This window comes from Crocodylus siamensis, chromosome 11 (assembly GCF_052110815.1).
Source record: "Crocodylus siamensis isolate JL-2025a chromosome 11, ASM5211081v1, whole genome shotgun sequence".
Classification (NCBI taxonomy): domain Eukaryota; kingdom Metazoa; phylum Chordata; order Crocodylia; family Crocodylidae; genus Crocodylus; species Crocodylus siamensis.
In genome coordinates, this window is record NC_143405.1 from 22,348,141 (window position 1) to 22,363,124 (window position 14,984).

Consider the following 14,984-nt stretch of genomic DNA (forward strand, 5'->3'; position numbering starts at 1 on the left):
CTAAAGGGAAATCCTGCCTCACCGATCTGCTGGAGTTCTTTGACGGTGTTAACAGGCATATCGACAAGAGGGATCTAGTTGACATAATATATTTGGGCTTTCACAAAAAGCTTTCCTTTCAATAATGTCTTTCACCAAAGGCTTTTAAAAAATTGTGTTGCCACAGGACTGGAGGAAAGGTTCTTTCATGCACTGAGAGCTGGTTAAAAGATAGGAAGCAAAAGGTAGGACTAAACAGTCAATTTTCAGAATGGAAGGAAGTCAAAAGTGGGGTCCTGCAAGGATCTCTGTTGGCCCAAATTCATTCAACATTTTCATCAGTGATTTGGAAATGGGGGTGCATGGTAAAATCTCATAGTTTGCAGACGATACCAAATTATTCTGATTAGTCAAATCCCAAAAGGATGGAGAGGAGCTGCAGAAAGATCTCACCAAGCTAAGTGAGTGAGCAAAAAAATTGTCAGATGAACTTCAATGTTGACAAGTTCAAGGTAATGCACATATGGAAAAATAACTTCAACTATACGTACACAATACTGGGTTCTTAACTAGCTCTTATGACTCCGGAAAGAGAAACTAGAATCACTGTAGACAGCTTTCTAAGAACGCCAGCACAACGTGCAGCAGCAACCAAAAAAACCAACAAAATGTTGGGAATCTTTAAGAACAGAATTGAAAACAAACCAGAAAACATTATTGTGCCATTCCAGAAACCTTTAAACATACCACATATTAAACAGTGTGTACAGTTCTGGTCTTCGAATCACAAGAAGGACATGCTGGAATTGGAAAGGAACCAAAAAGGACAACCAAAATGACCATGGAACAGCTGCCATGCCAAGAGAGGCTAGGAAGGAGTCTTCAAATTGGAAAGGAGAAGACTGAGGAGGGATATGACAAAAGTCTAATAAAAATCATGAAGAGTGTGAACAGGAAACTGTTATTCATTAGGGGTGCACCTAGGACACTAAGCTATGGGGCGAAGTGGACACGCCGGAGGGCAGGGAACAGCTGCAAGCAGACCTGGACAGGTTAGACAAGTGGGCAGAAAACAACAGAATGCAGTTCAACAAGGAGAAATGCAAAGTGCTGCATCTAGGGAGGAAAAATGTCCAGCACACCTACAGCCTAGGAAATGACCTGCTGGGTGGCACGGAAGTGGAAAGGGATCTTGGAGTCCTAGTAGACTCCAAGATGAACATGAGTCGGCAGTGTGACGAAACCATCAGAAAAGCCAATGGCACTTTATCGTGCATCAGCAGATGCATGACAAATAGGTCCAAGGAGGTGATACTTCCCCTCTATCGGGCGCTGGTCAGACCGCAGCTGGAGTACTGCGTGCATTTCTGGGCGCCGCACTTCAAGAAAGATGCGGATAACCTGGAGAGGGTCCAGAGAAGGGCCACTCGTATGGTTAAGGGCCTGCAGGCCAAGCCCTATGAGGAGAGATTAGAGAAACTGGACCTTTTCAGCCTCCGCAAGAGAAGGTTGAGAGGCGACCTGGTGGCTGCCTATAAGTTCGTCAGGGGGGCACAGAAGGGAATTGGTGAGTATTTATTCACCAAGGCGCCCCCGGGGGTTACAAGAAATAATGGCCACAAGCTGGAGGAGAGCAGATTTAGATTAGATATTAGGAGGAACTTCTTCACAGTTCGAGTGGCCAGGGTCTGGAACGGGCTCCCAAGGGAGGTGGTGCTCTCCCCTACCCTGGGGGTATTCAAGAGAAGGTTGGATGTGTATCTAGCTGGGGTAATGTAGGCCCAGCACTCTTTCCTGCTTATGCAGGGGGTCAGACTCGATGATCTATTGAGGTCCCTTCCGACCCTAGCATCTATGAATCTATGAATAACGTTTTTTTGGCCAATACCAATGTCCAATTATTAACCAGCCATATTGGTCGATATGGATACAATAGTGGTGGACAGCCACTATGCAGTCCAGCAGCTTGGAGAGCAGCCTCCTTCTGACAGGTCGGGGGGGAGGGAGGGGCATGGGAGGGGCAGATCAAGGCCCCCATGGTGAGGAAGGGAGTAGGACAGGGGCAGGCAGTACCCAGCCAGGGTGGTCAATGCGATCCTGCCAAGAGTGGGGTGGAGCCGGGGGTAACTTGTCCAGGGTGTGGAAAGGGGGGTGGCTTCCTGCTGCTGCATGCACACCTGGGGGAGGCACGGGGCGGGGCATGTAGCCACCCAGATTTGTGTGCAGGACAAGGGTGGGCTGCCTGCTGCGGACTTGGGACCAGAGGCTGTGCCAGCCACTTCCAAGCTGGGGGGGGAAGGGGGAAGAGAACTAGGCTGGGACTGTATTCAGGACGGGTGGGGGTGGCACTGGGAGGGGTAGCTATGGAGTAGGCTATAATCACCCCAAAATTCCCCATAGCCAACCCACAGCCCCCTCTCCCAGCACCACCACTGCCTGCCCCAGGCCCCCTGCCAGAAAGAGGCCACCACAGCCCCTGGCCCTGAGTCCACAGTGAGAAGTCAGCCCTCACCGCATGCACAAATTCAGGGTGGCACATGCCTGTCCCAGGGGTATGCACAGCAGCAGGGAACTGCCCCCCCTCCCCTCCCCCTCCAAATGAGATGCCTGAGGTTCCACCTTGTTCCGGGTGGGGTCGCATTCACTGCCCTGGCTGGGCAACACCTGCCCCTGGTCCCCGCACCACTCCCTCTCTCACTCTGGGGGCCTCAATCTGCTCCCCCCAATACCCCCCCACACAGACTTACCAGCTGGATGCTGCTCTTCAACATGCCAAGCTGCATTACTGACCTTGTCAATGCTGTGTCTATGCACACGCACGTGGCATTTATTGGTTATGTTATTGGCTACACTGGCCAAAAAAGCCTACTGTTGATATTGTTAATTTTCCTTTTATCCATGCCAATTCTATATGTGACCAATATATAGGTGCACTTCTATTATTCATCAAATCCCAGTTTACTAGAACTAGGGAAACACCCACTGAAATTAGCAGGCAACAAGTCAAAAACTACAAGAGAAAGTACTTCTTTCTGCAATGCATAGTTAATTTGTAGAATTCATTGCCACAGGAGGTGGTAGAGGCAATCAACATAGTCAAGTTCAAAAAGGACTAGACAGATTAATGGATAGATCTAATAACTGTTGAACAGAATGGCTGGAGATGTTTCCTCTGGCATCATTAAACCAATGATGGTAGATGCCAGGGAGGATAATAAATGGGGAAGATCACTAGAGTTATCTGGTTTAATGCTCCCTTGGTTTAATGCTCCATTTCTGCTACTGCTGAAGACAGGATACTGGGCCAGATGGACCACTGTTCTGACCCAGTATGGCACTTAAGTTCTCACTGTGTATGTTTTAGACAGTGTTTCTGCTATTTTGTCCTCATCTGCAAGAGTTCTGCAGAGTGCTAGAGCAGTTCTTTCCAAAGTGATTAAGTGCAGTATTTTTAACTGTGTAGTTTAGTTATAATTGCCAGGAGCTCCTTTAGGCAAGGAGTTTTGGGTCCACATACATCAGGTTTGATTACTGACTTCACTGTTCCCCTTGGATGTCGATATTCGTTTGGGACACGTAACAGGAATAGTTTCAGTTCTTTTCCTAACACCACAGATTTTTCAGTCTTTAATGTTTCAATGGTTTTGACATGTTAAGTTGCAAGCCATTTAACAACTTACTAGCTCACTTACTGTCTTTTGGCACATGTTAATCTTAACTAAATATTGGAGAAACGGAGTCGTAGAACATCAGGGCCTTCTATTTGTTTGGTTTGACCGTGCAAAGTGGATGACTTATTTTTTTTTGGAGATAAGCTCCTAAACATCACTTGCTGACTTCAAATCCTGTGCCCGAGCATTAATGATTAGACATCAGAATCGGCAGATCCTCAAAGCCATTTAAGCCACGCCTACACAGTACATTTACTAAGCCAAGCAGCATCTCTCTCAAGCACTTCACACCACTCCACATCAGCTGCCTCCTAACCAGAGACAGCATAGCTACATTCATAAAGCATAAGAGGAAGATAATTAGCAGGGGGAAAAGCTAATTAGCACAGATGCTCAGCACTCTTAACTGGCCTTCCCAAAGCGCAGTGCCAGCGCAGACATGACTCCAACATTTCTGATTTAGGAAGCAGTCCATGCAAATTTTTCAGCACAGTGGTTTTCAAACTTTGTTTCACAAAACCCTGGGGTTATGCAATAGGTCATCAGGGGTTCCATACAGAGACTGGGGTCATGGTGGCTGCCAATGGTATGCTGGGTTGCTTGGCTCTGTATCAACTCACACAGCCTGTGAAGACAGGGGTAGGGGTTCCATGGCAGAAGAAGTGATATAAAAGTGATATGACTTTAGGCAGTTTGAAAACCACTGCTGCAGCATATTCTTGCCTGGTTTTGTAAATTTACTGCATAGACATGCCTTTAGAACAGCAATTCTCAACATTTTTACGGTACCTCTTGTTGAGACTCAAAACACCCCTCAAAAATGCCAGCTCTTTGCCTTTACTTATTTTTTGACTATAGAAAAATAAGAGCAATTCTTCTGTTACAAAGAAGTCATAACAACACGACAGGTCAGAATGTTTCTGACAGTGGAGGCTTACCATATTTTAATGCATACCATACTCTCCCAAATAAACCTTGTTTTTGCAAGGCAGAATCTACAAAAGATATTTTTCCATAGTCATAGCCAACTGTGTGACATAGGCCTCTGACGGATCTGATGAACAATCCCCAAAATTGTGCTTCCTGCTATGCCCCATGTGATTGGGGCTCCCAGCTGGGGAAGCACACCATGCATTCCCTGGCCAGGAACCCATCAGCTGACAAGTACTCCCAGCCCCTGGAGCACACAGTAGTCTTGAAGAGCTCCACTGTTCTGGAAGCACTGGCCACATATTCAATTAAAGACACGATATGAAGCAACCATAAAGTTATTTTATATAATAACTTTAAGACTTATTCCTCATTTTATCTTGCCATCACTTGATTGAACATGGAGCCAGGTCACTACTTAAGACATGATTAACCAGTTACTCATCTATTAAGGGTGACATCTGTCAGGGGCCATAAAGTAAATAAAAACAGAGTATCCAGGAAGCGTAGCATCCCAGGAGTCAGTAGGGGGGAGGCAGCACAAGTTTCCTCACATACTAGGACAGCAGCAAGGTGAGGCTCCAGACCATTGCAAAAGCAGTAGCAAGACTGTTACTTCTTTACTGTAATTAGTTCGTTATACAAGTTCCTATAAATAATACAGTGATATTTCCACACCACAAGCCTCATCACTATACTACAGATGACATGCAGCAGCTCACTTGCTGAGTCAGCTAAACTGCTGCTACTGAGAACTTATTCTGCTTAGCTAATAGCAGCTGTGTGAGGGTTAACATTGAAAGCTGCCCCTGTTGCCAGTTTTGCCAGAAAGAAGTGGCAGCCATTTTGGCAGCTACTGGAGGACAGCCTCTCCCTGCTTCTATATTCCAAAGAAAAATCAGCTTCCCTGTTTAAGATACACCCCCCAATTTTGGAAAGGTGTGGGGTATGCAAGTAAACATGGTATTTGACATCTTTGGGTTTATCTGGTAAATCATGTTTAGGTGCTTGTACGCCTAATAGCACAATTATTTTGCAGCATCCTATGGCACCTTTAAGAAAATCTAATGGCACCCTAGTTGAGAGCATGAAAGTTCAGGTAAGAAAATCTAATGGCACCCTAGCTGAGAGCATGAAAGTTCAGGTATGAAAGTTAAGCACTGCACACCAGATCTGGCCCACAGAACTCTGTCTTCCAGCCCAGGTGCTGCCCATGGGTCTGAGTTAACCCACACCCTGCCAGACCAGTTCTGCACACAGGGCCCAATATGCACACCATACGTGGTGCCCTCCTCAGCCAGTCCATGGGCCTGATCTGGCCGATGCACCAACCCCATGGGCTCAGACGAGTTTGACACCTGCTTTAGAGCAAGTAATGCAACTTGGAGACATGAATGCTACATGGGGAGACTTTTTTGGACAAGAACAGATAACAATAGCACTGAATGCAAAGTGACACAGAAAAGTTCAGGCCAGCAACCAGAGCACACACCCATAGTCAGCAATAAGCAGCTAAAACTTTTATTGAAATCTGTGTCACTACATCTACACTACAAAAAAAAAAGTATGCTTACCTGTTTCAATGAGATTTTCCAATTTCAATGTAAACATACCGCGCACACAATTTTTTCAAAAAAGCCGGCCTATGTCACTTTTGAAAATGTGACTTCAAGTCATAATCTTCAATGCTTTTGAAAATTTTACCTTCAGGGCTTCCCCCCCTCCCCAGCCCACTGAAAGTCATTGAAAGTCATCATAAGAATATTTGAGGTGCTTCCTACTTTTCTGGGTTATCTTGGTATATTGCAATTTATAAAACTTCACCCATTCATGCTTAAAAAAATGAATAAATAAGAAACAGTGGAGAGAATGGTTTCTTAAAAAGTCCATTACTAATTATATCATTATTATTCATGAAGTTACTCTCATATAGTGTACAGCCAGAAGAGTAAATAGATGTTTGTTTTTGCAATACTAAAAACAAAAAAATTCATAAGATTTTATAAATGGTGGACAACCTCTATAAAGCAACATTTGATTTTCAAGTTTTAAAATTGCAGCATACACAAAAATTATTAAAGAGTCAGGAAAACATTTAAATACTGTTACTTTAAAAAAATCCAACTGAATTGTTTCTTGGACTGTGTTCTCCTTTATACAAATATACAGTTTCTTAATAATCAAGAAAAATACTCACCCTCTGTTGCTGACTATTGCTTTTTTCAGGTGAATATAATTGGCAGGAAAGATCCCCTGCAAAAGAAAAATACATTTATAGCTTTAGGGGTATCGCGTCTAAAAAATTAGCAAATATCTGATAACTGCAAATTTACAATTATCAGTGATTTTATTGGAATAATAAAAACTACTTTTGTTAAAATTAATATTCAAGTTATAGTACCATCAGATGACTTCAACACAGCTTAGAACAGGAAAGTATATTGAGTAAATGAAGTTATCTTAAATCTACTCCTGAAATAAAGTGTCATGAGAATGGTATTTTGGGTATAAAATAACATAGAAAGCCACTGGAGAGCTCTATAACTTTAAAAGCATTACTCATTTTAAGAGTAATTAATTTTGAAATAGAATACTGGACTCCAAAAATGCTTTCATATACTCTTCCCTCTGCAGAAGTTTGCTCAGATCATTTAAAGCCAACTTACATTACAGACACAAATAACTGCGAGGAGTATTATCACATCCATTATGGTCCCTCTGATAGATGAATTACAAACATTAGAATGAAAATGCTATATTGTAAATTTCTTGCTTTTCTTCCATCCTATCCCTCCCCTGAAATGTATCATTTTCCTCCTTACATCACCCTCCTGACCCTTTCAATATATTCTAAAGCAAACCGTCCACTTTCCTAATTAATTTCTAGATTACAAATGGTACAGAATATTGTTGCCAGGGTAAGAAGCCTGATAACAGGAAACCTACTTTATATCACTTTATCTGGATATGGCAGCTCAATTTGGCATCTCACACAAAACATAATAGCACTGATTACAAAAAGACTTAAGTAATATAATGTGTATATTTATTCAAGGAAGCATCCCATTCATATCAAAGACATTTTCCATGCTGAAATATTTGCAATATGGGGCTACAATGACTGTCTTATACCATCTTTCTCTCTAACTTCATAGTACTTCATGTCCCAGTTCGCTATTGTAGGTCAGCAGAAAAGTGGGAAAAATAAGTGCTAGATCATAACTGCTTGTGCACAGAATGTATTCCATATCACTGAGATACCCTTGTCAATGACATTTTGTTTTGCCTTGTACATCTCAAGTTTTAAAAAGCTTTTAAAGAATCTATGTTACGCTCTATTTAGTCTCTTATCTCTGCTGACAAAAAAACCTGTAACTTTACTGTAATTACCATTCTATTTTTTTCTCAACTCTGAATTTGAGTAAACTACCTGGAAAGATTATGGACTTCATCAACCCCTCTAGTTTCTTTTTTAAATGAATTTACTGCAGGTGAACAGAGATGGCATGACAGAGACATATAGCCATATTTTAAAAGTGAGTATAAATGAAAGACCTGCCAATACTCAGATTTGCTCTTGAAATTCATTTGAGTACAAAATGCAAGCATAAAATGGATATACACCTTGGGCGTGTCCACACGAGCGTTCACATGCTTCTTGCAGTGTCTCAAAGCCCTTTGAGACACTGCAAGAGACACGTGCAGGATGAAAAAACAGGAGCAAAATTAGGCCCCTGAATCTCCTGGGGTCAAAAAAAAAAAAAAAACCTGCAGGGGGGGGGGGGGGGGGGGGGGGGGGGGGGCACGCGAGAGGAAAGCAGGGCAGGACACAGTCCTGGACCATCAGACCATGCCCTGAGGCAACGGGAGACTCAGTCCTCCACAGAGACACTCTGGTAGCCAGCCATGAGTGTCTCTATGGCTGGTCCTCGCCGTGGTACTGAAGCACGCTGCTTGCCCATGCAGGGCAGGTAGCATGCCAGCCACAGGGAGCTGGACCTGGGCCCCATGCTGGTAAGTAGGGGTGGGGCAGGGACTGGAGGAAGGGGGAGGGGACCATGGGAGGAGCCCCCCCACCGGCCCTGCACGCTCCCTGGGCCCCCCAAATCATTACCCTGCCCAGCCCCAGTGCACTCCCCCAACGGCTGCCCCACCCGGCAGGCAGGGCAGCCATTGGGGGTCTGGGGGAGTGAGTGGAGCTGGGTGGGGCAGCCATCAGGGGAGCTGCAGGAGCTGGTGAGGAATACAGCCAAGTGAGGCAGCAATTCAGGGGGCTGGGGAGCAAGCAGAGTGGGGCATGTGGGCCCTGCAGGAAGAGGTGGTAGCCCCAGAGGGGGCCATGTGGCCCCTGTTGGGGGGTGGAATCCGTATGCTGTGCATGGGGCTGAGCCCTGCTGAGGCAGGGGACACACCCCTCCTGAGCGGACCCACCCCAGTCCCACCACGATCCACCCACACCTATCTACAGATCCCCATATCCCCCCCCACCCCACTTCCTACTCCCCTCCTGCAAACCCCACAATTTGCCCTACACCTAAGTGCGCATCTGAGCACATACACTGAGGCAAAAAACTCTGGCTCAAATTTGCACCGCTTCACTTGAGCTGCTGCAACCACACATGCTTGCAAGCGTGGACGCACACTTTCAGTGCATTCCTTTTCAACAATCACCACTGAAGTCCATTTTATCAATATAGGAAAAACAAGTGGATCAACTGCAATATAAATTCCTTTTCATTCCAAGGTATGACCTACCAATTAGCTTCAACTTCAAACATGAGAAACCATCTCAAGGCACGAGTTCTAGATTACTCGACAATCAAGTGGGTGACATTTGGACATGAAATTGCAGATAATCAAGAACTTGCTGCAGTGAATAGGCAGTGACTAGAAAGTATACAACGTAGCAAACAGAATGAGTGATACACAACTGGTAAAAAGTCCAGGGTATAACAGTTTGAAAGTTGGAAAACAACTGTTCAGTTAATTATCCCTTTCATTCATACCTTATAAATGGTTTACTCCTGTTTGCAACTAGTCTAAAATCAGAATGCCAATAGATACAGATTTCATCCTGCTCCATGCCCTTGTCAGTCTCTGTGGCAGTAAGAAATGTGATCTATCTTCTTACATCTGTCTCCTTGCCTGAAAGATTCCAGGGCAGCAAACAAGAGCTCTTGGGCCCACAATAGTCAGCTTTTTAAAATCATTGCCAATTGACAATCGACTCAGTAATATATTGCAGGGTTAGTGAACTTGTGAGTAGCCAGGGACCTGCCATGCAACACAGCAGGCACACCTCCATCAGCCACATTGTGCTAACACCCCTGCACCAGGTCTCCCTGAACTGCTCAGCCATAGGCTCCCTCAGCCCTGTGGACTGTGTTGCCCTATCCCTAGGGGACCAACAGGATGCAGGACCTGGAGGAGGGAAAGGAGCTAGGAGATTCTGGCAACAGCTGGAGCAGTGGGAGAAGCCACACCTGGACCAGGAACCCAGGGACAGGTTAACCCCTCAGGGCCACCAGCTGAACAGCCCAGATATTAACAACATAATCTGACAGCTCAAAGAGAATAACTCTTCTGCATTACTTTAGAAACCTGTTTAGTATGAGGCCCTTAACTTTACAAAGGACAGGGCACCAAAACTAGGAAACTGTACCTATGCTTATCTGAAAAATGCCTTTCTTCAAAGAATTAGGACAAAAAATCTTTTCCAGTATGTCTCCAGGATGGGACTCAGGATCTTTCATAAAGCTATATATTCCCAGGAGACGATCTTAGGTAGACTTCATCTTCACCTATATACTAAGGCCACTTTTACACAGACTCTGAGGGTCGGAGGAGCGGTGCTTTAATTACAGCAGCTCCAAAAGACACTCGAATTGAAGTGCCACAGTGTCTCATGCATCAGTATCCCCACGCTTTAAAATGGCAGGAGGGGCATTTGAACTAAAGCTTGTTCAATGGGCTTCAGTTCAAGTGCCCCCACGGTCATTTTCAAGTGCAGGGATGCCAATACAGAGGACGCAGGAGGCTGCTGGAGTGCAGTAATTGTCATCCTCCAGATGACACACTGTAATTACAGCACGTTAGGGCAGCCTCCGTGCTCGTGTACAAGCACACTAAGGTATTGAAAAGACTTCTTCTGCCAAAAATGGAACTGCTCAGTGTACCATATTTATGCAAATACAAGACACCATGCATTTAAGACAGCCTCCATAAGCAGATTCTATACATGGAAAATTTATAATTTTGTTATAATTTCCAGGTATAGAATCTAATTATTGAAGGATCATCTTAACTTTGTCCCTACCACCATACAATAGGGAAAACATATAGGGGAACAGCCAGTGGGGGTGGCAGGGGGAAGCACTACAGCAGCTTGCCTTCGGCTGACCGTCCAGCCCTCCATTGCCCCAGTTTGTCCCTGACACCTCCCCTTCCTCCCCACAGCCTCTGGCTTCCACTTGTTCCCCTGCAGCATCAGGCCCCTGCCCCTCTCTGCTCCCAGTCATCTCTCCCCACAATGCCTCATGCCCCCAAGCCCCTTCCTTCCATCTCCCCCCACAGCCTCTGCCCCCCACTCTGGCAGGCTCTGTCCCCACTCCAAGCTAGAGCACAGAGCAGGGCCCCAGCCTGGATCCACAGCAGTGGTATGGACCTGGCACTGCTGCTATGGGGCCAGGCTGGGGGTGTGCTTTGTGCCCTATGCTGCAATCGGGATGAAAACTGCCAGAACAAAAATAAGTGGCAGGGTGGGGGGAGGAGGAGACAGGTGTCAGAAGCAGTGTAGGGAGTGGGGGGAGAAGAATGAGGGGATGAGGGCTGTGGTGGGGAGAGGCAGGGGGTGGGCAGGCAGCAGCTGCCTGCTCCCCTCCCCACCCCCTGTTGCCCCATAGTTGATTCAAAGACATGGCTTCATTTTCCCCATGTTAACGGCTGGGAGTCTGCCAAATAACTGAGCCAAAATTTTAGTTAAAAATTCAGAATGAAATTTAGAAAAGTTCAACAGCAGGGAGGTATGGTTAAATCGGCCTGTTGTCATGGGAATTAGAAAAGCACCTGGAGAGAAGTTCAGGGACAAACCATTCTCCTGCTTCTGATAACAGGTCTGGTTCTGCCTTCTAGCTCAAACAGACGAAAAGCACACTGAACTGGATCCATGGACCATAGCATGATGAACAAACAGAACTGACCGTCAAATTCTGATCCTTCTCTTCTTACACCATCTATTCTTAACATAGACTAAATTTACTACAGTGTGAGCTCTCTATATTCTTTGGCCAATGACCTTATTAGTTGAAATAACATTCTGTGGAGCTCAAGACATAATCTGCTCTTTCTGCGACCTTCTGTCATCTTAAAAAAAAAAAAAAAAAAAAAAAAAAGCAAAGCACAAACAATGCTGTGTGCTCTGATCTGCCAACAAGATTACTTAGGAACCAGAGATTCCCAATTAGCACAGACTAAGTGCATCACAGAAATTATAAACTCATTTTCCGGGTAGCATGTCAGCAGTACCTTGCAAGGACCAGTAAAGCAATTCTGATAAAACGGGCTCCAATGGGAACATCTCGTACCCTGTACCTCTAACCCCTCTGCCATCATCCATAAAATAAAAAAAACCCTCTGTAACAGTGGCTGTCATATAAAGGCTTAGAAAACCCAGTAGAGTTTACTCGCTTTCTCTTAATATTTTAAGGAAATCCTTTAGCAAGCACTCTACTGAATTAATAATCATTTAATTTCATAAAGATCCTTTTCACAAGAAGGTTGCCAAAGACTGTACAAAAAGATGAATCAGATCATCTTTATTGCAGAGTACCAGTGCTTTCCAAGTGCCATGCCATGTCAGGGATCAAAATCAGAGATTCTAGAGTCTGTCTTTTGAAGGAATGAAAGAAAGGGAGTCCAATCTGGCCTAGAGATCCAATCTAGCATAGAGAATTGGTTTCACAGAGCTGTGCCATGCTGTCTGCTGCTCCACAGCATTTGAGCTTACGTTTGCTGCAGAGTGGCTGGCTATTCTGGTAGCCGACTGCTCCAAGGGGATGCAGAGACAACTGGATCATACGTGGCCTAAGGGACATCTGGTTTCCTTTTACTATAACCTCTGAGCAGAACAGCTGAGAATATTTATGAAGAGATTTGCCTTCCACACAAACGCTCAATCATCTGAATGCTTAATAAATGCCATTTCACTTAAGATTGATACCTATAACAACTATATTTTATAGGAGAAGTGGCTATAAAAAATATGAAAAAGTCAACTTACAAAAAGTAGTGGAGTAATATATGCAGGCTATTCTATACGACAGTGGTTCCCACCCTAAGGCAGAACCCAAAATCAGGGTTGCGGCGGGTCCGTCCCTCCCGCCTGCGGGGCTCTCCTGGCCCACAATCCACGCGGCTCTTGCTGCTGCTGCTCCCCATGCTCTAGGCCCGGCCCAGGCTCTGCTGACACCACTGGACATGAATGAGTCGGTGGCGGGAGTGGGTGTTGCAAACCAGATTTAGGGTCATAGCAAAAAAAGGTTGGGAGCCACTGCTATATGACAACATTGATTAAAGTGCAAGAAATGTGTATAATGTCTTAGATATTTCCCACACAGTATAAATAAAGCTAAAAATATGCTCCCTTAGGCCAAAATCTGATGTTAAAATTAATGCTTACATACTTTTCTATTAAATGACAAGCCACATTATTGTCAAGAAACAGCTGTTTTATGAAAAAAAATTAATATCAACTGGTAAAAATATTACATTGTTTTACATTTAACAGCATCTCTTAAAATATTAAATAATTATGTTGATTTCTACAGGGATGCAATTACCCACCATCAGTAGAGGTGCAGTCAATTGGGAACTACACTGAAGATTCCTGAAGTGTTCTAATAAGCTTTACAAGAAATCTCACTTATTGTCCTAGATTTAATTGTTACTACTTATTTACCAACTAGTTACAAAGATAGTGCTATTACTGTGTTCAGATGAGCTGTCACTGTTAAAAAGGAATAGCCAGGCTATGAATTATAGTGGTGCTAACACAATTGCATCCAGTTTAGAGCTGTCACCGAATTTGCCTCTGCTTAATGTTTTAAGTGTTTCTCATTCAAAGACTTCTCCAAGGGCTACTTATTTTTCAGTATATATTGGTTGATAAAACTATTCTCTTTGTCCTATCAGATGGTCACTTGAAGCAGCTTAACTTTACGTCATTGCAGGAAAACATAAAATGCTTTACGAAATTTGGATAAAATTTAGCTGTGTTACCATCTTCTGAGATATATGTTCATGTTTAAGTGGAAATAAAACCTGCCTGACTGATGGATGAAGGAGGGGAAGGTTATGTTTACACAGCAACTGTTTAAAGTTAAAATAACTATAACAACAACAACAACAACAACAACAGGCTTAGTCTGTCTGTCCAGAGCAATCCAATTGGTTGTCTTGGCAGCCAGTCACAATGAAACAACCAATCAATCAGAGTGCTCTGAACAGACAGAATAAGCGTGTTGTTATTATAGACCCTGAGGCATTTCAAACAGATATGCAGGAAAGTCAGAGCTAAAATGAAGCACCAGGGCACCCCACTGCAGAGAGGGCAGGCTCTGCAGGAGGAGAAAAAAAAGTGGTGAGGGACCCAATCCTTTTTTTTTCCCCCCAGGGCCTGCCTGCCTCTTGTGGCTGGGGGGTGAGCTGCAGGCAGGTCCTGAGCTGTGGGGGGCTCTGGAGCTTCCCTCTGCAGCAGCGGTGCTCCCCAGGACTGCCCGGTGGGGTGCCAACAGGTGGGTGCTACCTGGGTGCCACTACTAGAGGGAAACACCAGGGTCCCTCACAGCTTAGGGACTATGCAGCCCAGCAGCAGCTTGCTCTCTAGCTGCAGGCAGACTTTGGGAGACCCAAAAGGATCAGGCCCCTCTCTGCACCCCTGGTGGAGCCTGGCTGTGCAAGCTGCCACTAGGTTGCACAGCTTCTGAGGTGAAGGAAGGGTGGGGGGGGCAGTGCTTCCCTCTGCGGTGGCAATGCCCCACAAGGCCATCCAAGCAGGGTGCTAGCTGCGCAGGTGCAGCCCCAGCTTGCCAGCAGCACCTGCAAGATCCAATGGTGCACGGGGCACTGGAAGCCCAGGTGTGCTCAGGGAAGCTCGGGCTTGGAGAGCTTCCAGAGCCCTGTGCACTGTCCCCACCACCTTCCTGCCACCTGGGACCCCTGGGAATGGGCTGGCTGCTTTGGGAAGTCGACAGAAAGGTGGCTGGGTGTGCCAGCAGCTGGAGAAGGTAGTGGAGATGGTGTATGGGGCCCTGGAAGTCCTGCCAAGCCTGAGCTTCCCCAAGCATGCCTGGGCTTCCAGCGCCCTGTGCACCCTCCCCGCCACCTTCTCTGTAATTTGTTCCATAG

At 45.3% G+C, this 14,984-nt stretch overlaps 1 protein-coding gene across 10 annotated transcripts in view; it reads right to left on the reverse strand.

The window, feature by feature from the left end:
- DOCK3 (dedicator of cytokinesis 3) overlaps nt 1-14,984 on the reverse strand; it is a 632,225-nt gene that overhangs the window by 483,265 nt on the left and 133,976 nt on the right. For all 10 annotated transcript variants that reach the window (XM_090021446.1, XM_090021452.1, XM_090021451.1 and 7 more), the window contains exon 4: nt 6,778-6,833. In XM_090021446.1, coding sequence (XP_089877572.1) covers nt 6,778-6,833 — 56 coding nt within the window. The remainder of the gene's footprint in view (nt 1-6,777; nt 6,834-14,984) is intronic.